The sequence below is a fragment of the Panthera tigris genome, chromosome X, assembly GCF_018350195.1.
Source record: "Panthera tigris isolate Pti1 chromosome X, P.tigris_Pti1_mat1.1, whole genome shotgun sequence".
In the NCBI taxonomy this organism is placed as follows: Eukaryota; Metazoa; Chordata; class Mammalia; order Carnivora; family Felidae; genus Panthera; species Panthera tigris.
In genome coordinates, this window is record NC_056677.1 from 16,142,392 (window position 1) to 16,167,921 (window position 25,530).

General features: G+C 37.6%; 1 protein-coding gene across 14 annotated transcripts in view; it reads right to left on the reverse strand.

Annotated features, from left to right (window-relative positions):
• RPS6KA3 (ribosomal protein S6 kinase A3) overlaps positions 1–25,530 on the reverse strand; it is a 156,521-nt gene that overhangs the window by 55,147 nt on the left and 75,844 nt on the right. For 11 of the 14 annotated variants that reach the window (XM_042974978.1, XM_042974977.1, XM_042974982.1 and 8 more), the window contains one exon: positions 3,612–3,728. In XM_042974978.1, the coding sequence (XP_042830912.1) occupies positions 3,612–3,728 (117 nt within the window). Of the gene's footprint in view, positions 1–3,611; positions 3,729–8,548; positions 8,992–14,084; positions 14,450–25,530 lie in introns of those variants that run through there. The other 3 variants (XM_042974979.1, XM_042974980.1, XM_042974983.1) reach the window with 3 other exon arrangements.

Consider the following 25,530-nt stretch of genomic DNA (forward strand, 5'->3'; position numbering starts at 1 on the left):
TATTTTTGAACAGAAATAAATTTTAATTAGGTGGAGATAATTAGGATTTTTCTAATATTTATTCTTAAGATTCCCTAACCAAGCTTCTTTGTGCCATTGTACAAGAAAAATTCTCCCTGTGGATTGCAAACTTTCTTCACCCTTCTTTGAAAGTACTTTACCACATCGGCTGCCTGGGTGGCTCAGTTGGATAGGCATCCGACTTCAGCTCAGGTCATGAGCTCATGGTTCATGAGTTTAAGAACCACATCACGTTCTCTGCTGTCAGAGCAGAGTCCACTTCAGATTATCTATGTCCCTCTCTCTCTGCCTCTCCCCTACGCTCTCTTTCTCTCAAAATCATTTAAAAAAAAAGATTACCTTAATACTTTCAGCACATGTCAGTTTGCAAAGGACCTTCACAAGCATTTGTAATACATCATCATGATAATTTTGGGAGGCAGGAGGACTGAGCAATGCCTATTTATAACTGTCCAAGCTAGGGCTTAGCGAGGTTAAATAATTTGACTAGTGTCACAGTGGATGTATTGGAACGAGAACCAGTGGATGTATTGGAACGAGAACCAGGCCAGCCACCCAGTTCTGTGCTCCTGCTTAGGGCACTATTAATGTTCCCTCTGGCAGGTTACCAGTCAATGTAGCAGAAGCAGCAGCAGTCCCAGATGCCATCGGATCTTCCCCCACCAGAGCATTTGTGACCTTTCGAACTCCCCCATGAAGCTATTCTAAGCTCTGACAGGTCATTCCTGTTTCCTTGGCTTACGCTGACTTTTTTGGATGAGTAAGAAAGGAGACGCTGTATTTTTAATGTTTGCTATTTATAGTAAGGTATTTAAATTACTTTTAAAGAAATAAAGGGAGATGCATGCTAACTTCTGGCAACTTAAATACTCTATTCCTTGAAAATCTAATATAGTATAGAAAGGAACCCATCTATTTGGGTTTATCTGTAATGCATTGCAGGATAATACAACTCCACAGCAGATATTATGTGCGTGGCCTTGTATCATTTAATTCTCACGACTAACCTATGAGGTCAGGACTATTATTTACTCATTGCTTCTTTCCAGAATTATATGATAGGTACTGTGTTGCCAGCTCAATGCTGAGACATGTTACAAAACATGTCCCCTGCACTCATGGAATGAATATATAAGAGACAGCCAATAAACAACTACACAAATGAAAAGCTGCAATTGTGGTGAGTGCTGTGAAGATGAGGTATAAAATGTTCTGACAGGGTAAAATAGAGGAATATGACCTAGTCAGAATGGCAGAGAAGACCTCTTTGAGATCATAAGCATGAGAGGAGTTAACAAGATGAGGAGGGGGTGGGAGTGGAGCGGAGTGTTGCATGCAGAGGGAAGTGCATGTGCAAAGGCTTTCTAGTGGGATGGAGCCTGGTGCATAAGGACTGAAAAAGGTGGACAGTGTGGCCAGAACACAGGTAGTGAAAAATACATAAAGTGATGCTGCTGAGGTAGCTAGGCGCCACAAAAAGGGCCTCTTCAGATTTCTTAAGAATATGTCTTTATCCTAAAGACAAAGGGAGGCTACTAAAGTATAAGATTAGCTCTTGTTGGCTGTTATGTAAATAGTGGCTTGAGAAAAGAATAAATTTGGGAAGCCCCAGTTAGGAGCCTCCTTCAATAGGCCAGGGAGAAATGGTGGTTCCATAGACTTGAGGAGTGGCAGTGGAGAAGAACAGGACAGACAAGATTTGAGAAATCATTACTAAATGAATAGGACTTACTGACAGATTAGATTGGTGGGGGGGGGGGTGGCAAGAGGAAAGGGTAGGCAGTAGAAGGATATGTCAAAAATGACTCCCTAGTTTTTGGCTTAACTGGATACCATTCATAGCTACAGAGAAAAATGAAACAGGGCAGGTTTGGGGGGGCAGGGGAAAAATCATGAGTTTTGTCTTAGACATGTTGAGTTTAAACTGCCTTGGAGACACGTTAAGAGAAAAAAATATGCAGCTGTCCAGAGTTCAGAGCTTAGAGGCATGATCTAGATTGGAGATAGAAATCTGTTAAGACAGCTGTATATGGGTTATAATTAAGATACTGGGTATAGAGAAAATAATTAGTAGGGAGTGTAGAGTGAGGAGAAGGAAGCTAGAATGGAACCTTGAGGAATTTCAATACTTAATGACTGACTGGGAGGAAAATGAGGCTCGAAGAGGTTAAATAACTTGCTCAAGAACATGAAGCAAGTTGAGCAGAAGGAAAAAAAATCAGATCCAAGTCTGACTGACCTATAGGGCCCAAACCTGCAACCATTACGTTATGCTGCCTACTTAACCTATATGTGAATTAAAAGCATCACTTTGGGGGGGGGGGGGTTGAAAGAGGTTAAAAGCTGTAGTAAATTACCTATATTAACCAAGAATTGCTAAAGAGTCCCTCTAAAATACACAAGGAAGCTCAAGTATTGTTTTGAAGTTTGCAAAGCACATTATCTTCAAATGTCTCCTCACAGGGAGGTGGTAAGGAAGCACTGCAATGTGCAAGTTGAATGCAATCTCAGAATTTTCCTATCACTGAGAAACGGATTAGCAGAAAAATGAAGATATTGCATTTTGCGGAACAATTTTAGTTGGTGGGTTTGGGAAACATTTTTTGATAGTAAAGACAAACCTGGACATCACTGAATACAATGCAACCTTTGTATTCATTTTAAATTTATTTTATTTTTATATTTAAAATTTTTAAAAAATATTTATTTATTTTTGAGAGAGAGAGAGAGAGAGAGAGAGAGCGCGCGAGCACATGCAGTAGGCTCAAACTCAAGAACCGTGAGATCATGATCTGAGCCCAAGTCAGCGGCTTAACTGACTGAGCCACCCAGGTGCCCCAATATTCCTTTTAAAGACAAGATGTAAGTCCCCAAAATTTCATGACTCATATTGGCAATCCACACCCTAATTCCTTAGAAGTATTCATCTACTTTCTACTGGTATTAGGGATAGTCTGGAGGGAAAACTGAGACATATTGTGATAATGTATCTGCAAGAGCACCTTCCAATTCTACATGAGGACTCAAAAAGAGTATCATAAAGTGTACAAAGGGAATATTTTTTGATTTTTAATCATTTGCAAAGTGCAATTAAGAGAGGTCACATGTTCTTTTTAAAAAAAAATTTTTATGTTTATTTACATTTGAGAGAGAGAGAGAGAGAGAGAGAAAGAGATAGTGCACGAGAAGGGGAGGGGCACAAAGAGAGGAGACACAATCTGAAGCAGGCTCCAGGCTCTGAGCTGTGAGCACAGATGTGGGGCTCCAACTCATGAGCCATGAGATCATGATCTGAACCAAAGTCAGCTGCCCAATCAACTGAGCCACCCAGGCGCCCCTTAGAGAGGTCACATGTTCTTGAAGATAAAATGAATATGAAGTGAATACTGCCAATTTACAAACATTTCCAGTGTACTTTTCAATGACTTTATTCACTTTCCAACACTTACTGATAGTGAGAAATGTAAGAACACAGAAACACTGCTTGTAGGGAGATCAGTATTTCATAAAATAGTTCCATTCCCCATCTGTACGAAATACACATGAATTCCCCCCAAAAAACTTTTTAAAAACACACACTCATGACTTACCTTTCCAAATGATCCCTGCCCCAATACTTTTAAAAGTTCAAATTGGGAAGGATCTGCCTTTTCATGTCCTTCCTTTACATGATGTGTGATTGCAATTTCTTTGATACTGCCTTCTTCCTGTTGATGCAAATATAAAGAAAGAAAAGAGAGTCAGAGATACTTTCTCCGGCTAAAAGTTAAGAAATATAAATTTAACATATCATATTAGAAATCCTCAAATTATTATTTTTTTAAGGAAGCTTTATGCCCAACATGGAGCTTGAACTCATGACCCTGAGATCAAGAATCACATGCTCTACCCACAACATACTTTCAACTTAAATGTAAGAGAGAATAATAGCAGCCCACTACATAAACCAATTTAACTTCTACTTGACATTAGCACTGAGTATTTCCAACTCTTCATTCTTCCTACTGGAGATAATTAGAACTAATAGTTTCATGGGGTGAGTGCAGAGGGTGTAAAGAAGTCTGGAAACAGATTGGAGTAATCTGCTGTGCTTTGACATGTGCTTGTATTTGGTAGAACCAATGTTACACACACACACACACACACACACACACACACACACACACACACTTTTTGGGAGATGAGTTGAAAAATATTCCAAGGCAAACATAGAGATTTCTACCCTCAGCAGGGCCATTTGAATCAGTATGCTGAAGTTTATTCTGTTGGAAATATGTTAAGATACTTTCTGTTTCTAGGACTACTTGAGATCTGAGAGTGGAGAAAGGAATAGCTCTAAAACACAAAACCCAAAAAGATTTACCATTTGGACAGAGGATTAGACACAGGAAAAAAAAAAAGTACTATTTAGCATAATGAACAGTGGAAGGTCTTGGGGTTAAGAAGATTTTTAATTTTTTTTAATGTTTATTTATTTTTGAGAGAGACAGAGACAGAATGCAAGTGGGTTAGGGGCAGAGAGAGAGGGAGACACAGAATCTGAAGCGGGCTCCAGGCTCTGAGCTGTCAGCACAGAGCCCGACACGGGGCCCGAACTCACGAGCTGTGAGATCATGACCTGAGCCGAAGAAGTCGGATGCTCAACCGAGCCATCCAGGCGCCCCTGGGTTAAGAAGATTTTTAAAGACAGTGGATGCTTCAGTGTATCTGAGCGAAAGTATCAGAAAGGAGAGAAAGGTTGAAAATACATCCAAGTATACACAGAATTTTAGTTACTTATTCACTCCGGGATTAGCAGATTAAGTATACCTTATTTAATCAAGACATGTACTATATGTTACAGCCAAAAACTACAATAAAACAAAACTCAGACTGTCAAAGACTCTTTTTACTTCTTTTTTTGGGCCCATGATGTTATTTTTCTGATTGCCTAAGTATTATTAGTAGAATCTAAATGTGCTGTACACAAATAATTCATTATTTTTATTATTCTTGTTTCATATAAATGTTTGAACTCAACACTGAGACAGAATGTTGGCTATATATGGAATTCAAAGATTTCTGAAAAAGAATATTAGGTATCCTAATGTGGCAGGTTTTGAAAATGAATAGTAAAAGGAAGAAAAGCTCCTATAACAGGTCAAAAAATATATCCAGGCCCAGCATTTTACTCTGTAAGACACAAGTTTGTAGGCTGTGCTACAGTGAGGCAGCTTAATCATGCTGGACTCTCTCAGAACTTTGGCAACAATAAAACAATCTCCTAATATGGTTTAGTCCTTTATTTTGTAATTTCACATGCACTACCCCCTTTACTTCTCACAAACATCTTGTGCAGTAGGTATTAGGGTAGGATCAAGCATTACCTGACTCTGAGACTCTGCCCCATTCCTGGGCACCCCTTCTCTGCAAATGACACCGGTGTACAAGGGCTCAAGAACGATAGCTATTTGTAGCTATATTAGCAAAGGCAGGAAGCAAATTACTAAATTCTTTTAAGAAAACTTTCAAAGAACAGTGCATTCGTGGAATTAAGTAAGATTTAGATTAAAATCCAGCAAATATTTATTAAGCACTTACCATGTACCAACTCTGGGTTAGGTACTTTTTCACATTTTTATCTTATACTTAGGCTTCATGACAAATCTCTAACTACATATCAATGTTAGAGTTGATAATAACAGGGTGGAGTATACCCCAGAACAAGCAAAAACATCTCAGAATTCTCTACAGACTCCCCCATTCCCCACTAGAAATTTGACAGACCTTTTAAAGGTCAAATGGTTTGAATATAGTCTGAAGTTTAAAGAGATTAAGTAAAAATCATAAGCCAGTAACTGGTAGACTTATGGCTCAATTCCAGGTTCTGACTTCTAGTGACTTCTAAAACAAGGTTTTTAGCATTATTCCACACTGAGAATGTCATAGGCTTCTGGTGGTTCCCCATCCAAGATCAATGGCAGGAACATACAGACTTATTCCCTTGATCTTTGTAACTGGTCTGTATCTCTTGGGTCAGTTAGCTAAAGTGATTAGAGAAATGTCTCAGAACCTTTGGTAGCATATCCTTACCAGCAAAAAATAAATTTTTTAAATTAAATTAGCATATACCCAATATTTGTACACTTATTGGCTTATAAATTATATATACTTTTGTATTGCTAAATTATATACCTTATGCATGGAATGAAACTATAAACAAGTTCTCCTTTTCTGTAACTCAAAGTGCTGTCACATCACATTTTAAAGACTAGTGGATTACAGACTTAAGAGGCCAAGTTCATGGGTTGGATTCCAGCAATGTGCCAGTTAGCCTCCTATGGAAAAAATCATCTGTTCAAGAGCCCAATGGGAATCTAACAGCCATTTATGCCCTTAAATCACGAGGCTGTGAAGAACTATACTCTACAAGGTTCTATATGTCTTACCAGTTTTCTTTCTTGGGTAAGTGGGATTTAATTTTAGGTTGCAATATTGTTTCATCTTTTATTTCATAACAAATACTATAGTTGTGTGTCACAATGATGCAACACAGGGAAGGCATCACTTAGTTAAAATGTTTCGCGTTTTGTAGCAGGCATATAGAATCAAGCCTTACTTTCATAGTGAGAGCTACAATCAGGTCATGGATATCAAAATAAACAGCAGTAACTATTTAAGAAAGATTTCATCTTTGAGGACTACCCTTCCTTTCCTCTCTTGTCAAACAAGTTACCAAAAACCATGGAATCTCCCTTTGATCCTTTCATTCAACAAACATATACTAAAATATCTACCATGTATCAAACATGGTAATGGAAATATCCTTTCTTTTCTTTTTCGTTCCTTTTCTTTCTTTCTTTCTTTCTTTCTTTCTTTCTTTCTTTCTTTCTTTCTTTCTTTCTTTCCCTCTCCCTCTTCCTTCCTTCCTCTTTCTTTCTTTCTCTTTCTTTCTTTCTTTCTTTCTTTCCTTCTTTCTTTCTTTCATCCATTTCCAACAGCATCACTCAGGTACAATCCTTCATTACCTTTCCTGTGGAAAATTGAAACTAGCTTGGTTACTCAGAATGCTCCTTTGTGCCACTGCCAGTCCAATTTATCCTCCTGACAAATTCGTTTTCTAAAAGGAGACAGCTCCAGTCATATGACCAGATGGCTCAAACACTCTTCCGAGTTTTCCCAAATTAAATGCACTGCTTCACCTTGGAATTTGAGGCCCTCTACAATACGGCTGCAACTTAGTTTTCTGGTATTTTCTCCCAACATTGCCTTACATGTAACCTTTCATCAACCTGGGTTACTTCCTGTTCCTTAAACGTGTTTTTAAAATTAAAGTAATATGTGCACACAAATGACAAATCAAATAGTGACAGAATACCTTATGATGAAAAGCAAGTCTCCTTTCACCCTCATACCTAGGCCTTTAAACAAAAGTTAGTTCTTTCTGCACCTTACTTTGATAATTCCTTGTTTGATTAACTTTAAGACAATGCCTGCTGATTTAAAAAAAAATTTAATGTTTACTTATTTTTGAGACAGAGAGATACAGAGCGTTAGTGGGAAAGGGACAGAAAAGAGGGAAACACAGAATCTGAAACAGGCTCCAGGCTCCAAGCTGTCAATACAGAGCCCGACACGGGGCTCAAACCACGAACCTGAGCCAAAGTTGGACACTTAACCGACTGAGCCACCCAGGTGCCCCAAGACAATGACTGCTGATTTAAAAATTAGATGATTCACTTATATCCTTTTATCATCTTTCTCTCCACTGTTTGATAATTATATTACTTCTACATAAACTTTTCTTTTTTTTTTATGTTTATTTATTTTGAGAGAGAGTGCCTGAGCAGGGGAGGGGCAGAGAGAGAGAGAGAGGGAGAGAAAGAATCCCAAGCAGTCTCCAAGCTGTCAGTGCAGAGCCCGACACAGGGGCTCCATCTCACAAACCCTGAGATTATGACCTGAGCCAAAATCAAGAGTTGGACTGAGCCACCCAGGTGCCCCAAACTTATGTTTTCTCTTAGTTTTGGATAGAATCCTAACTCCTCACTTTGTAAAACGAGGCTAATTAGTGCCTATACATTTTTTTCTCTCAAGCTTCCCCAATCTGCTGCTGATCGTATTTTTATTTTTATTAATATTAAGAAAATTAACATTCTCTGCTATAACCACAGCCAAATCCTTCACGTTGTCTCCACAGCCTGATTTTAAAAGCAGAAGGCTTATAAGCCAACATCCACATATATTTTCATGACAATATATTGTTTAAATGTAGGCTAGAAAGTACATTTAAATTTCCTTTTATATGGGACTGTAACAGTGACTTCCAAAACAATCTGAGGGGACTTAAAAAACCACCATTTCATCAAATGCTTAAATTCATGATACATTTTACTTTGAGTTCTATTGGGACCATGAATTTTTTGCATGTTTTTTTTTCCTGTTTGTAACAGCAGCACCCCCCACCCCCACCCCATCATTCTGGGGGGAGGAAAAGGTTAATCTGACCATTAGTCTTAATTTCTCCTTAACCCTTTACCATACTTCCCATTCTTCTGAGAGCACTCTCTTACTCTCCCATCAGGAATGGTTGTTCTCTAGGCCTTGCTGCGCAGCTATTACCTCCGGATACCTCTTCAGTGCTTTTCTGGTCGAATCCACTATTCTCAGTTTCCCATGTCTTTCTCTTTCTTAGATTACTCCCTTGTAACTTCCTAAGAAAGGTGATGTAGAAAAAAAACTTTCTGAAGCTTGCACATCTGAAGATATCTTTATTTTGTCTTCACATTTGTATAATTTGGCTTTGTACCAAATTCTAGAATAAAAACAATCTGGCCCCAGAACATTGACACCAATGATCCAATGCCCTCTAACAGCCAGGACTGCTACTGAAATGGGTGATGTTAGCCTGATACACATTTTTGGGAAGGTGAACTGGTTTTCTTTCCAGAAGCTTTTTTTTTTTTTAATTTCTTTTTTACATTTATTTATTTTTGGAAGACAGAGAGAGACAGAGCACAAGCAGGGGAGGGGCAGAGAGAGAAGGAGACACAGAATCCAAAGCAGGTTCCAGGCTCTTAGCTGTCAGCACAGAGCCTGATGTGGGGCTCGAACTCACGAACAGCGAGATCATGACCTGAGCCAAAGTCAGACGCTTAACTGAGTGAGCCACCCAGGCACCCCTCTTTCCAGAAGCTTTAAGAATTTTCTCTGTCCTTGGACTTCTGAAATTACTCATTAGTGAGATAAATATGGGTCTTCTTTCCTTCTGAATGTTAGATGGTTAGTGAGACTTTATAATCTAAAGACCTGAATTCTTTGCCTCTGGGGGAAATCTAACATTTCTTTTATAATTTCCTTCCATCCATTTTTCAGGGTTTGTCTTTTTGCAACTCCTCTATTTAGTTGGGCATTGTATGTCTGGGATTGAATCCTGTATGCCACTTGTCTTTTCTCTCCTATTTTCTGAGACACTTCCTTGATTTTATTTTCCCACCCTCATACTGAATTTCTTATTCTGGCAAATCTTATTTTATTTTATTTTGTTTTTAAAGAGAGAGGGAGCATGAGTGGGGGACAGGGAGAGAGAGAGAGAATCTTAAGTAGGGTCTGCACTCAGTGCGGAGCACCACGTGGGGCTTGATCCCACAACCCTGGGTTCATGACGAGCCCAAACCAAGAGTCTGAGGCTCAACCAACTGAGCCACTCGGGTGCCCTCAGCAAATCTTGTTTTAAAATAAATTTGCAAGTGCTCCTTTTCTCAATGTTTCTTTAAAAAAAAAATAGCAACTTTGGGCGCCTATGTGGCTCAGTCCGTTAAGCATCCGACTTCAGCTCAGGTCATGATCTCGCGGTTTGTGAATTGGAGCCTTGCGCGCATTCTGTGCTGCCAGCTCAGAGCCTGGAGCCTGCTTCCGATTCTGTTTCCCTCTCTCTCTGCCCCTCCCCCACTCACTCTCTCTCTTAAAAATAAATAAAAAGTTAAAAAATTTAAAAAAAAATAGCAACTTCCTCCACTCCCTATCCTCTTCCCCCAAAATGGATGCAATCATTCCAAACCTCTTTGAGGATATAAACTAGAATTTCAAAAGTCTTTTTCTAAATTGGTGCTAGGGAAGTACAAAAAAGTGTTCTTGGGTGTGGAGACAAAAGATCAAGGCCTATGGCCCAAGTTCTGAAAATCTGTCACTGTTTTATCTTCAACACATGTTTTTGTTCCTTCCATGTTTAAATTTTTACTAGTTACATTAGCAAGCTATTTTCTATCTACTTTTATGTATATGTAGTCATAGTAGTATAAGAGGTAAAACATCCTTGGTTGGTATCTCAATGTCTAGCCTGTGCTTAATGTCACCCATGTTTCCAAGTTATAGGACCATGAGTATTTTAGAAATGAATTTGAGGTTCACCTAGGACGTAATATTGATAATGTTTGGGCAATCTCAGACAACAGGTAAAAAAGCAAACATGTGCTCTTCTAGCTCACACCTAGAATCCAATGAGATGGATGCAGAGAGGAATATCAAATTTGTGAAGTCAGGACTGACATTTGCATGTGAAAAACATATCTTGTCAATAAATCACCTGTTACTGAAATAAATCTGTCACATGAAAACATAGAACTAAAGTTTGACAGTTTATAAAATTGTGTTTTTGCCTGTAAGTACACAGAAAGCAACTATAATTTTAAGAAAAAAGAATGTTGCCAATGAAGTGGAGCACATATTTAACTTATATCCATTATTACTCTGTGAGGTTCACATATTTATACATTTTCTAGTACAAGTGTATTTTCTGCCCATTCATCATCACAAAAAAACTTACTTTGTGTATTTTCAAAAGTTATAGTAAATTCTGTATTTTTATTTTTACAAAGTCTATGTTTATTTTGTAAGTAAAGTTCTAGTTGTAGGCAAAACTGTGAGGCTGGCAGCTGTTCTATACCACAGCCCTGTATCATTTGTCTATACTATCACTTTTGGATATTTGCCGCCCCCAGCCTAGGTGTTCAATACCTTCAAGCTATGTATGGGAACTCATTTGTTCATTTAAACATTTCTTTCCTGAGTACCTAATACATGCCAAGCACTCTTCTAGGTCTCCAAGATATACAATAAATGAAACAGACCAAAATCTCTGGTGTTTTGGGGAGAAACCAAACAATAATAATAGGTATATTCATGTTAGAACATGATAAATATCATAGACAAAAGATATTAAGTTGGGTAAGAGGGATCAGAAGTGCAGAGATGAAAAGCACAGCTTCCAATTTTAAATAAAATCATCAGTGTAGGTTTTATTGAAAAGGTGCTATGTTAGTAAAGACCAAAAGGATGTGATGGAGTCAACCATTTGGGGAAAGAGCATTTCAGGCAACAGACAAGCCAGTGTAGAGGTCAGTGTGGGAGCATACATGGAAACCAGTGTTTGCATAAGAGAATGCAAACGAGAAGAAGAAAATAGGTCGAAGAGGGAACTAAAATTCAGGAGGCTCTGTTGTTTCTGCTTCTTTCTGATTGGTTCAAATACAAATGTTTCTGATCTATGACAGACTCTCTTAGAAGGCAACTCAGATCATGAGCCAGGTAGTGTGCTAGCTGTTACAGATACTAAGATGAAGAATAGTGGGGCGCCTGGGTGGCTCAGTCGGTTAGGCATCTGACTTCGGCTCAGGTCATGATCTCGGTGTTCGTGAGTTTGAGCCCCGTGTCAGGCTCTGTGCTGACAGCTCAGAGCCTGGAACCTGCTTCGGATTCTGGGTCTTCCTCTCTCTCTGCCCCTCCCCTACTCATGCTCTGTCTCCCTCTGTCTCAGAAATAAACATTAAAAAAATAAAAAAAAGTTTTAATATCATCACTGATGACCGGAACTATGATACATCAAGAAATTAACAAAATCACTGTTCTATTTATACTGTGATTAATACCCACATCCAATAGTGAAATAAACAGAAACAGTTTCTCAGGTGTGACAGACTTTGGTTAACAAAAATTCACTCTTTGTGTAGCAAAGAAAGACGGTAATTTGATCAAGAAAATGTGCCTATAGGGGCACCTCGGTGGCTCAGTCAGTTGAGCGGCTGACTTCGGCTCAGGTCATAATCTCACAGTTCACGGGTTCCAGCCCTGGGTCAGGTTCTGTGCTGACAGCTCAGAGCCTGGAGCCTGCTTCCGATTCTGTGTCTCCCTCTCTCTCTGCCCCTCCCCCACTCTCACTTTGTCTCACTCTGTCTCTCAAAAATAAATAAAATGTAATAAAAAAAATTTAACAAGAATAGTATCTTCCCTCTAGGAATTGACCTAGGGATTCCAAGATTTATTATTGGATAAATACTTGTTGAGATATGACCCCTGATAGAAAAAACAAGGCCAGTTCAGCTAAAAAATATATAATTTTAGGAATTCTGCAAAGAATGTCATTTTAGACATCACAGAAAAATGGCAGAAGAAAATTCATGGACAGGTAGATCTTATGGTGTTTCTCCAATCACACAGAAAGCCACCCTGTTTGTTTCCCAGGACTACCAAGAGGTCCACAGGTTCCTTCCTAAATGACCCTTAAAGTTCACCCTTTAATGGGGAAAAAAATTAACTTAGCGTTTCCTTTTTAAGTTGAGAAGGAAAAGATACAAGTTTGTTCTTAAAATGTAAAAGGATTAAAGAAAAGGAACAGAAAGTGATGTTATTTGAGTTATAGAAAACCTAATATTGTAACATACTGCCATTAAGTAAACAAACTGGGTGATATTAATTGATTTTAAAGAATGATTCAACATTTGGCATTATGCCCTGACTTGTATACATAATTTCCTTTTTCCTGCCCTCCCTTGAGTCAGGAAGTGTGTTCTTAAGGCATTTGTATTTTCTAAATTGTTTTGAATGTCAGAAAATATGGTTGAAACTTGAAGTAAACTATTTAAATGTTTCTTGGTAAAAACTAATGAATAAATCTTTTCTAACCATGAATAGTAACCAGTTTTTGGCCTAACATAAAGAAGAGCTTACAAATGAAAAATGTATACTTTATTTGCCTCTTAAATGTAACTCAAAATCAAAGTATTAATCTCTATATAGATACAAGGTTCTATAACGTACCATATTTTTTAATTTAAAAAATGTATGTTAATTTTTAGATGATCAAGATACATAAAAACTATTTGGCTGTGACATAATTAGGCTGGTTATTGAAGCCATGGTGAAAGCCATATTTTAATATATTCTAGATTACAATTTGACCAAATCCAATTTACCTTTTTTCTAATGGATTATAAATATGCTCAGCATTTTTCAGCTAACCACAGTTTCTAAGAGAGTATTCCAAGCCAGCTTCTTATATTTGTTTGAGAAAACAGTATTGCTGTTTTCCAGACTAACTCTCCTAATCACTGCTGGAGAGAGCACAGTTTTCTCCTAATCGGGAATCCCAATCAACAAATTTAATTCTCTTTAAAGAGCAGCAGGATAGCACAATTCTCATGGCAAAATATCAAGTTAATTTGGCAGAATTTTAGATGACATAAAATGCAAATTATCATTTGTTATAAGCACATTTCAACAAAGTAATGCTTTGAAAACTCTGCCTACTCTAAGTCAGATAAAATTACCCGAAGTCACTTAAATACAGTTGATAAAAAACTTCAAAACTTTAAAAGTACCAATTTCAACAAAAGTCTGAATTTAAGGTCTTAATTCTTTAAAATAAGACATTCTCCTACCCATTAAAATATTGCTTACATTATAGTAATCTCCTATTAGTAAGTTCACAATTTTTTTCATGTCTAGTTTAATACTGAAAGTTACCATCATCATACAAAATTATACCATATAAAATTACCATCACTAGCAAAGTAAATATTACTCTCCAGTAAAATCTAATGCAAAAATAAGTTTACAAAATACACAGAGTTGAAATGTATAATACACATGACTGGCTTACTTTTGGCAAACAGCCTACAAAAACTGGTTTTGAATTTTGAAAAGCTTCTTAAAAGAACATATAAAATGAAATTATTGTTTAATTAGTATAACTATACTTAGCTCCAACTAAAACATTTTAGTCTTTAAAGAAGTTGAACAAAGCTTACCTGTATAGAGCGAACACGAAAAGACAAAAATTTAAACATGGCTACGAAACCATGATGGTGATACAAGAATTTCTGACCGTAAAACTTAGGTTAGAAAGGGAAGGCCAAGCCCCTGCAAAGTTTTCTCCTACCAGCTGTTCCGGCAATTAGAAAATTTCCTGTCAGGCGGGTCCTGAAATGCTAGAAAAAGAGGCCTGACAATTTTCCTGTGGTAAAAGAAAGGAGAAACGTAATGGCGAGGGCACTAATGTAGCTGATAGGTAGGGAGGCCAGAACAGGAAACCAAAAAAGATTTGCTGATAGCAAAATCCTGTTGAAATGTTCTTAACTCCTAGTTCCCAGCAATCTAGACAATTTTCACAATCAGTGAGATGAACATTATTTTATTTCAAAATCCTGAGAAATTCTAGTATTTAACTACATGACTCTTCAAAAGCAAATGAAACTAGTCAGCACTATTAAAGTCATAAAAGTCATTGATGCACATGTGAAGTTTTACCCTTTGTAATGCTTACACACACACTCCAAAGGGTAGTCTCAAGACTATTTTAAGGTTATATACAGACAAGTCATGGGTATTCTCTGTCAGTGAGGAATTGTTTCATAACTATGGGAAGAAAATGACCACTTGTTGATTGCAAGCAACTTTTTGATTGTGATATAAGGACAAATTTTTTCAGTTTTAAATGAAAGTAAATTACATTTAAATTCACATTGGTTATAGACATCAATTATCAGCCAGGTTAAAGCCTTTTAGGTCCATGGCTAAAAATCCTAGTTGATAAAATCTAAATTAAAAAAAAAAAGTCTAATCCCTGGGTTATTAGTGAGCAAAAAGAACACTTACTGAATGAGCCAAACTGGAAAAGGAGAGGTCAAGTTACCAGACAATCCTTTACTCCATTTCATCCTCTAATAGTCTCCAGAAGTTTTTCTAAGGTATTTTTATTTTGGAAAATATTTTGTAAGTATGCTAAGAGTCAGAATATGATCACTGACATAGTGGCATTTAAACAAAACTCAAGGACAGAAACATCGAGAGCTGTGGGAAAATGCTCTACCTGATGTACATTAACCTATGTGGAACCAACAAAAACATCACGACCTAGATGAACTGAATAAAATAGCTGCATTTTCAAAACCCAAAGAGTCTCTAGAAAACCCCCAAAATGATCAGCTAGTTTTCTGGATGAAGGAACCATGGTCAAGGCAGGCACATACTTGATGATGTATCTAAAATGGGAGCTCAGTTCAGTACTCCTTTACTGAGCAAACATTAGAGTGTCCATTGGGTGCTTACAGGTGCCATATGGCTCTTCCTGTCAGATCACAATTTTGCAGCTATGTTCTATAAATGTTGCTGCTAAATTTAATTTTTATGGCAATATTTTACAAATGACATAATCGAAGTTAAAGAATAAAAAAATTGCTCAATTTAAAAAATTATCCTATATAATACATTAGAATCAACTGGGAGGGGTGCCTGGGTGGCTCAGTCAGTTGAGTATCCGACTCTTGATTTCAGCTCAGGTCATGATCCCAGGGTTGTGGGATCAAGCCCCGTGTTGGGCTCCATGCTAAGCATGGAGCCTACTTGGGATTCTCTCTGTCTCCCTCTGCCTCTCTCTCCTGCTTGCATGCGCTCTCTAAACCCCCCCCCCAAAAAAAAAAAACAAACCAAAAAACAAAGAAACAAAACCAGAAAAATCTTTAGAATCAACTGGGACCCAGATAAACGTCCAAGATAAAATTCTGAATTCTGCTAGGAGATTGTGCTGTCCTCTTGATTAAAAATGCATGCCTGAATTTTTCACCAATCTTAAGGAAAGCACTTAAGATTAATTTTCCATCAGAACATGAACCTACCCATCTCCAGAAGGAATTATTTAAGTCTCATTACAATGCTACATAAGGGCAGCAAGGTTAGGACAACCACCTAACATAAAACTGCAGTCTAAACATGAGGTGTCTCTTAAGACTGCCAAGGAGCAGCAAACAAACAGCATGGTTAATGCACAACTGATTAAGACGTACAAAACAAAATAGGAGTGTCTCTATACAGCAGTCATCAACTTTATTCAAGTAATACTTAAGGAACAACCAAATAACCTTTTCGGAATTTAAAGGATTAGTCTGAATTGGCTTTAATGACTACTGATGCTCAGGTTAACAGTCACATTTTGCTGTGTGCTGTGCTTTTTAATATTAGCACTAAGAAAATGAAGCAGTATTTCAAATACCGAAACCTAAAATAAGTTTTCCTGAGTTGAAATAATACCTTAATTAAAACAGTGTGGTACTGCTATGTAAAAGATAAACAGGGCGAGAAAAAGAGTAAAAGAATAAACTTGACACTTTACATCTGAGGGAGGGAGATATTAGGACAGTTGGTTATTTGGGAAATGGAGAAGCCATAGAGGAAAATATTGATACAGATTTGATTATAATATTCAAAAACTTCTCTACATCACAAGGTACCACAAATAAAGTTACAAGACTAGTTCAGGTGATTAGAATCCCTTATAATTATATTACGACTCATCACAGAGCAACTGCTTTATTTGGGTGTTAGCTATTTCCTAACCAAAAATGAAAGCTCTTAGGCCCTTTGGTATACTGCTTAGGGCACTGATTACTGTTTAAGTCCATGCCACTGCCCCTGCCAGATTGTTCTTCAGAACAGGCACCATACTTACTTTTGTATCTCCATAGCAAAGAGCATACAGTAGGAATTCAAATAAAGCCTGCCTGAGTAAGAAGCATATGCTGAAATTTGAAATGGACACTACTTGTGCGGTTGTGTGCATGAAACTAGATATTATTGTTTATGTTTATCCTGCCTCTTTTAACTTTACTTAAATTTGTTATTAAAATTTCAGCTAGTTTTTCTTTATTCTTTTATCTTACTGGTTTTAATGTTTTCCTTACTATTTAAAAAAGTAAATTTTATTATAAAAAGTATGCATGTCCATTACATACAGAAAACTTAAATAATGAACAAGAAGGAGAAAAACAAAAGAAAAAAATCACAATTTTATTTAGTGCTTTTCTTTCCAGTTTTTTTTTCTGTATACACACACGCATACACTTGAATCCTACTATATGCATGTATCCCTTTTTTCTATAAAGGGCTGGACAGTAAATGCTTTTTGACTTTGTAGGCCATATGTTCTCTGTCAACTCTGCTACAGTATACTCTGTATACTGAGGCTTAGTATACAGCCAGAATAATCTTTTAAAATTTATTTATTTATTTATTTATTGAGGGGGGTGGGCAGGGCAGAGAGATAGAGAATCCCAAGTAGGCTCCACACTGTCAGTGCAAAGCCTGATGTGGGGCTTGAACTCACGAACTGCGAGATCATGACCTGGGCTGAAATCAAGAGTCACTGCTTAACTGACTGAGCCACTCAGGCGTCCCACAGCCAGAATAATCTTAAAACAGAAATCAGACTGGGTCATGCCCCTGCCTCAAATTCTTCAATGGCTTCCCATCACAGAACAAGACCCCAATTTCTCAGTCTATGGACTGTAAAGCAAGCACTAATAAACCTACTTCATCCTGACTTGGGAATATACTCCCTAAATCATTCAGATACGATGTCAATATTTGGTTTTAGACAGTGTTTTATTATGTTAAGGTCAGACTTTCTCTTTACTAAAACAGGCATGAATAGTCTATTTTATAAAATGTCTTCTTATCTATTAATATAATCACTTAGTGTATCTCCTTTGACCTAAAGATTTGATAATGCAGATCAACAAATGTCCTAAGGTTTGTATTTCTGGGAAAAATCCATTGTTTTAATATATGTATTTGATTTATAATTTATTTTATTTTATTTTTGATGTTTTATTTATTTTTGAGAGACAGAGAGGAGCAGAGAGTGAGGGGGACAGAGGATCCAAAGCAGGCTGTGTGCTGATAGCAGCAAGCCTGATGTGGGGCTTGAACTCACAAACCATGAGATCATGACCCGAGCCAAAGTCAGACGCTTAACTGACTGAGCCATACAGGAGCCCATGATCTGTAAATTTTTAAAAGGATTTTTGCATCTATACTCATAAGTTAAATTGGCACAATTTCCTTTTGTGTGTTAATTTTCATTTTTAGGGCCTTGTTAACTTTACAAAATAAACTAGAAGGCAATGCAAATTTTTCCTATGCTTTGGGACAATTTAAAAACCACAATTTAAATGATCTATTTCTTAAAAGTTTCAAAGATTTCTCCAGGAAATCATAGGCACCGTAGTTGGGAGGCACAGAGTTTAATAGCTTAAATTTCTCCCTTGCTATTGGTATATTAAGTTTTCTATACCTTCGTAAATGATACCATCTAGATTTTCCTAGAAAAGCACATATTTCAGCAAGACTTTTGTATTAGTATATAGTTACACTTAGTATTCTGTTTTCAAAATTAAACTTATGGAAAATTTCAAGCATATCCAAAACTAGACAGAATAGCATAAGAAACCCTCATGTCCCCAGCACTCAGCTGTAACAATGACCAACTCACCGCCAATCTAGCTGCATACACTCACTTCACCCTACTCCCATAATTAATTATTTTGAAGCAAATCCCAGACATTATATCACTTCACCTATAAATATTTCTGTTGTTACGATGTTAGAAACTCTTTCCTATCTATGATTATATTGTGTTTTGCTTTCTGAAAGTTGTATATCTGCCTTTTATCTCACCTCCTGTTTTCTCCTTCACTGATTTTGGAATCTGTATTTAGTTCCTTCCTCTGACTTTCCGTAAGTTCACTTTGTAGTTATTTCTCTAGCTTCTTTCACTGAATCCTTAGATCCTTATTTGAATTCTCATTTATTAATAAATTTTTCTTTCAAATATATTTCTAACAATATCATTTAAGATACTGTATTCTAAGCACTGTGGTTACATGAAATTATTTGTTAATTCTTACCACACTGAGATAAGTACTATTATCCATACTAGAGATGAAATAACTGAGGCATAAAGAGAAGTTAAGGAAGCTGCTGCCCAAGTTCACACTTTCCTGAAAGTGGGAAGGGCTGTGATGTTGGTGGGAGCATAACCAGGCAAGTCTATCTGGGGAAGGAGCACGTATTACGTACGGCCAGTGGCTGACTTAGGACACAAACCAGGAGGTACTAAAATTTGTGATAAGACCCAGAAGAAAGATAGCTCAGTAGAGGGTCCATAGCAGAGTTCCTGAATGCTTTTCTACACCATATATTATATTCATCTGCAAAAACACCAACCCTGGCCAAACCCAATTATCAATCATTTTCATAACTCCACGACAGCTGAACCATGCTGGGGAAAAATCAACCCCTACGACAGCAACTTAAAATGAACATATTTTTTAAAATGAGTTCTTTAAAAACAAAACAAAAAAGATAAAAATAAAAAATAAAAATAAAATGATTTATTTGGATACAATTTTTTGTACGGACAAATTTTTCAAACCCTGAAAGGTTTAATATCTAAGGTTTTCCATTTAAGTACAGAAGAGTTACTCTCTAGCACACATCCATCAGTAGATAATGTTACAAAGTGCTGAAGTTCTAAGGTTTTAAATCAGAGATAGGAAATATCACGAACCCGAACCAGATAGTAGTGACTTCCTAGAGCACTGAGAGGGGTTCCTTCTAAGATCCTGTCTCAATGGAAAGCATGCTGTGTTCCACTTGCAACATCTCCCATGAGTATGGAGAGAGCGCAAGGGGGCAGCTGCACCAACGCCCGAGGTAAGAATACTGCAGTAAGCAGGGATACATCCTAGGTGGTACTGCTCATCAACTAATCCACACGTGTTTTTGTGTTGTTTTCTTCATGTAGGTACAGAGGTTACAACTTTGAATATATGACAGTATTTCAGATTGACTTAATAAACCTTTTATACTTAAGCAGAACTTAATCAAATCAGTTTTCTCTCTTTCCAATTGTGGATTAGATCACTCAAATTGAAAAAAAAATGTGCAGACTCCAGCAAAGGAGAAGCAATTTTGGATCAGAGGTCCCATATGAGGTAGGCAAACCATGAAAAAAAGGGGGGATATTTTATTTTTTTAAAAGCTCTTAGGGGTGGATGAAAGGGACACTAGGGAGTGAAAAAATAGCCCTGAAAGAAAGCCAAAAATGTATCAAAGGGAAACCTTACATGCTTGGAAATTTTGCCTATTGTACACATACTCCATTTAATGCCACCATGCAGGCTAATTATAATGCTATTTATCTCAGAAATATTTTCCTAACTGGTATATACTTACATGTTCTAGAGTATATTTTTCCCATGCTATGAGTGCTAAAATATACTCTCAGCCAATGAGTTAGAACAACAGACAATACTCTACACAATTAGTAAGTGTCGTTAATATACCACTCCACAAACGTTCCCTGCCAATGAGCACTCTATTGTACTTGCCTGTGTTGAGTGGGTTCTTCACTGTCTATTGTCTACTCTGCTAGTTTCTCTTTCTATAGATTATTTTGTGTTTGACCCATGGTGACTGCAAGAGGTGTGCAAGTTATATGCTGGACTTGTGGCTATGAGTATCACTTTGGATGTTCAAATGCAAGTTTTAAGGCAGCATGAGGGAAACTTCAAGGAAATGGAGGAAATCAGCAGACAACTGGGAACTGGTAAAATTCCCTGGATACTATGAAGGCCATTATACACATTACTGCAGCCTCAGGGTTACTATATGAACAAAAGCTAGAGCATCGTGTGGAAGTTGGAAGAAACTACTGCTAAAGGTCTATCATGACTTCAGGGGATGTTAAAAGAATAGGGGGAATTTCAGGGTGCTGCCTGTGTCCTTCATAGGGGTACTACTCCTTAACCTGGCATTTAAGGTCATCTATGAACTATCTTCCCTGTATCTTTTTAAGGCATTTTTATCACTATTGCTTCTAACAAGCCTTCTCCAATTAAAAAAAAAAATTAATGTTTATTTTTGAGAGAGAGAGAGAGAGAGGGAAAGGGAGGGAGGGAGGGAGGGAGGGAGGGAGGGAGGGAGAAGAGAGGGCAAGCGAGCTTGAGTCAGGGAGGGGCAGAGAGAGAGGGAGACACAGAATTTGAAGCAGGCTCCAGGCTCTGAGCTGTCAGCACAGAGCCTGATGCGGGGCTCGAACTAGTGAACCATGAGATCATGACTTGAGCCAAAGTCGGATGCACGACCGACTGAGCCACCCAGGTACCCCCAAGCTTTCTCCAATTCTTGACAATCATGCAAGGGACTATGATACAAGAGCTACAAAGACTGAGTTGATAAATACAATGTTTAAGACTATAGTCATATAATATTATGAAGTTGATGTCATAAGTAATTAATGTATTCACAGTCACTGGAAATAAATAAGAGAAATGGAAGGGTCAAAGGACCAAGTTAAGAGAAAAGTAACCCATTTCATATTTTTTTTCTGAGGCCAGGCCTATTGTCAGCCACAAAATTACTGCATATCACCATAGTTCCTAAGAGGCATACTTTATCTCTGGTGAAGTCTGAAAGACTAGGATCACACTCTGGAAGGAAGAAGACAGAAAAATGAACACTTACTGGGTTCCTACTTTGTGCTAGGCACTTAATTATCTCCTTTAATTCTGAAGCCTCAGAAGAACATTTGCCTGGTACTGCAAGAACCATTAAGATAATTATTTCCCTACTAAGCAAGAAATTGTTCTAATGATGGTTTCAGGATGACTGTAGAGACTTAAACAATCAAGACTCCCTATTTCTTCAGCATGGATCACGAAGAGCATAGACTCCTCTAGCCAGCTGAGAAAAGATGGAAAATTCTGGAGTCCAGGAAGATATCTTGGCTTGATATACTACATAGCACTCTACCTTCTGCTATGAAGGTAGTCTCTCCCCAGCTCCACCAGAATAAAGGCTAAAAATAATCAAGTGTCTAGCAGGGGGTGCGGAGAACAAAAGACACTGGCTAGAACAAGTTAACTGGTGAGAAATTCAACAAGTTATACGTAAATATGGATTAATATGCAAACATTCCTGTTATATTCCAGTATGAATCAATTTAATTGGATACATTTTCTTACACTTTATGATACATGGAGGATATAAAAGTTTTTACTTCAGGTGAGTAAAGACAGGAAAGGATTGAACCTTTTAAAAGTAAAAATAAAGGAAAAGAGTATTGAAATTCCAGAAGATGGAAGAGAAGTGGATCTACGATATGGGAAGAAGGCAGATTGCAGGACAAAGAACAAAGGGAAGAGAGAAGAGATGAGATGGGAAGAAGGGAAACAATCCAGCTAGAATGAAATGGCTCTACCACAAACAGAAACCAGTAGACATGTTCAAGAGACAACACAAGGGCAGCTCCATATATCAAGAGGGTCTGAGTGGAAGTATTTTGTTTAGGAGAAATTTGGCTTACTTTTATGATTATCATTTTAGTCAAACTGATGTAGCTACCTCTCACATTCCACTCCCCACTTTTGGCTTTTGTTTACTCCATTTTCCCATGAGAATGCCTTCACCCAAATATTGACATTTACTTCTAAAAACCTATATCAAAATTTTATGTCTTCTGTGAATTACCTAATTACATCAGTTATACTAATTTTATTTTAAATTCTAGTCAACTTAAATTTTTATCAATGGTTAAATGGTCAAATAGTGCTGCAAGGCTTATATGACAAACAGCAGTACCTAGTGCTTCTGGTACCCTTCCAGCTCTTTTCACTGCTCCCTCTGGTATTTATCTCTAATCAACAACATAAGAAACAACAGGCGTTGGCGAGGAGAAAGGGTAACCCTCTTGCACTATTGGTGGGAATGCAAACTGGTGCAACCACTCTAGGAAACAGTACAGGGGTTCCTCAAAAAGTTAAAAATGGAACTACCTTACTACCCAGCAATCACACTAGGTATTTACCTGAAGAATACAAAAGTACTGATTCAAAGGGTTTCATGCACCCTGATGTTTACAGCAGCATTATTTATAATAGTCAAATTATGGAAATGGCCCAAGTGTCCATCAACTGATGAGTGGCTAAAGAAGATGTGGTGTGTACACACACACACACACACACACAGGAATATTACTCAGCCATAAAAAGGAATGAAATCTTGCTGTTTACAACAACATAGATGGAGCTAGAGAGTATTATGTTAAGTGAAATAAGTCCATCAGAGAAAAACAAATTATGATTTCACTCATAGTGGAATTTAAGAAAGAAAACAAATAAATGAAGGAGAAATAAATGAAAGGCAAACCAGGAAACAGACTCTTAACTATAGAGAACTGATGGTTACCAGAGGGGAGGTGGGCAGGTGGATGGGTGAGACAGGTGATGGGGATTAAGGAGTGCACTTGCTGTGATGAGCACCTGGTAATGTATGGAAGTGCTGAATCACTATATTGTACAGCTGAAACTAATCTTATACTGTGTTAACTGGAATTTAAATAAAAACTTAAGAAAAAGAATAACCTTATATTACTTCCTCTTGACTCATCAATGTCAGATATTATCTTCAGACGTTCTATTCTAAGATGACTTAACATTCACATTGCAAGGTATGGTTAAATCAATATTTAGCTTTTATAATTATTGTGACTATGCAAACATTGTTCACTGCTAAGAAATATACTCCAGTTATATTTCTTGTGTACAACTTCTGTTTTCTTCTTAAGTTTGAAGTTGGTTTGTTTTAGAATTTGCCTTCTTGGTGCCTATCTCAAATTCTTCTCACTTTGCCTCTTAAGTGAATTTTCAATACTCCAACCTATTGGATAATTCATCACTTCTATTTTTTTTCCCTAGGAGACAGCCTTCCTGGAATCATCTGTCTGCTTCAATCTGGACTGAGTACTCTCTAAGCCTACAGAATGAACCAGTCTTCTGAAGTACCCTTTATTCATCACAATGGGAAGGAACTGTCTTCATTGTGCTTATAAATGTTGGATCCTTTGTTGCCTGAATCACATGTCTTTTTCTTAGTTAACAACCATCTAGTGTTGGCAAAGCCCATTTTCCAGCAACTTCCTAAAAATAGGTATATGTCTGAAAATATCCTGGTTGAAAATCATTTTCACTAAGCATTTCAAAGGCATTATTCCTTGCCTTCTAACTCAATGTTGAAATGTTTCATATCATTCTTATATCCAGTCCTTTATACATGATATTTAAAAAATCTCTAAATGGGGCACCTGGGTGGCTCAGTCGGTTGAGCTTCTGACTTCGGCTCAGGTCATGATCTCACGGTCTGTGAGTTCGAGCCCCGCGTTGGGCTCTGTGCTGACAGCTTAGAGCCTGGAGCCTGCTTCGGATTCTGTGTCTCCCTCTCTCTCTGACCCTCCCCCATCCATGCTCTGTCTCCCTGTCTCAAAAATAAAATAAACATTAAAAAAAATTTTTTTAAATCTCTAAAAGCTTGTCTTAGTCCATTTGGGCTGCTGTAACAGAATACCATACACTGAGTCACTTATGCTAAACAACAGAGATTTATGTCAGAGTTTTGGAGGCTGGGAAGTCCATATCCAAACTGTCAGCAGAATCAGTGTCTGGTAAGAATCTATTTCTTCATTCATAGACAGTCATTTTCTTGCTGTGTCTTCACATGGCAGAAGGGGCAGGCAAGTTCTCTGGTCTCTCTCTCTCGTTTTTTAATGTTTGTTTTTGAGAGAGAGAGAGAGAGAGAGAGAAAGGGAGGGGGGAGGGAGGGAAGGGGGAGAGAGAGGGAGAGAGAGGGAGAGAGAGAGTGAGAGAGAGAGAGAGAAAGATAGAGAGATACAGAATCCAAAGCAGGCTCCAGGCTCTATGCTGTCCACACAGAGCTTGACACAGGGCCCAAACTCACAAACTGTGAGATCATGACCTGAGCTGAAGGTGGAAGCTGAAGTCAGAAGCTTAATGGACTGAGCCACCCAGGAGCGACTGTGGGTCTCTTTTATAATGGCACTAATCCCATTCACGAGGCATTTGCCCTCATGACCTAACTGCCTCCTACAGGCCCCACCTCCAAAAACCATTTCGTTGGGAATTAAGCTCCAACATATAAATTTTGGGGGGACACATTCAGTCCATAGCAAAACTTCCAGGGTTGTTGAGCACTGGTGTTTGAGAATTCACAATAATGATTCTTCTTGAGAGTAGGTATTCTTGTCTGTTTGTTTTTATTAATAGGCTTTCGGTATGCTGTTTAAATCCAGAGACTCACAGTCCTCATGTTGGGGGAATTTTTTTTTTTTTAATCTAAGAGAATGATTATCACTGTATCATCATGGAAGAAAAAAATGCTAATTTAAATGTGTCACACCATTGACTTTAACAAACATTTTAATTTTAGAGATTTTAAAATGTGGGGGACAAGTATCTTTATCTAATTTCTTCCTTTCCATTTCCCTGTTGTCTCTTTCCGGAATTCTTATTAGGCAGATGTTAGATTGCTTCTTTTTCTTTTTATCTCCTATTTTCTATCTCTTTC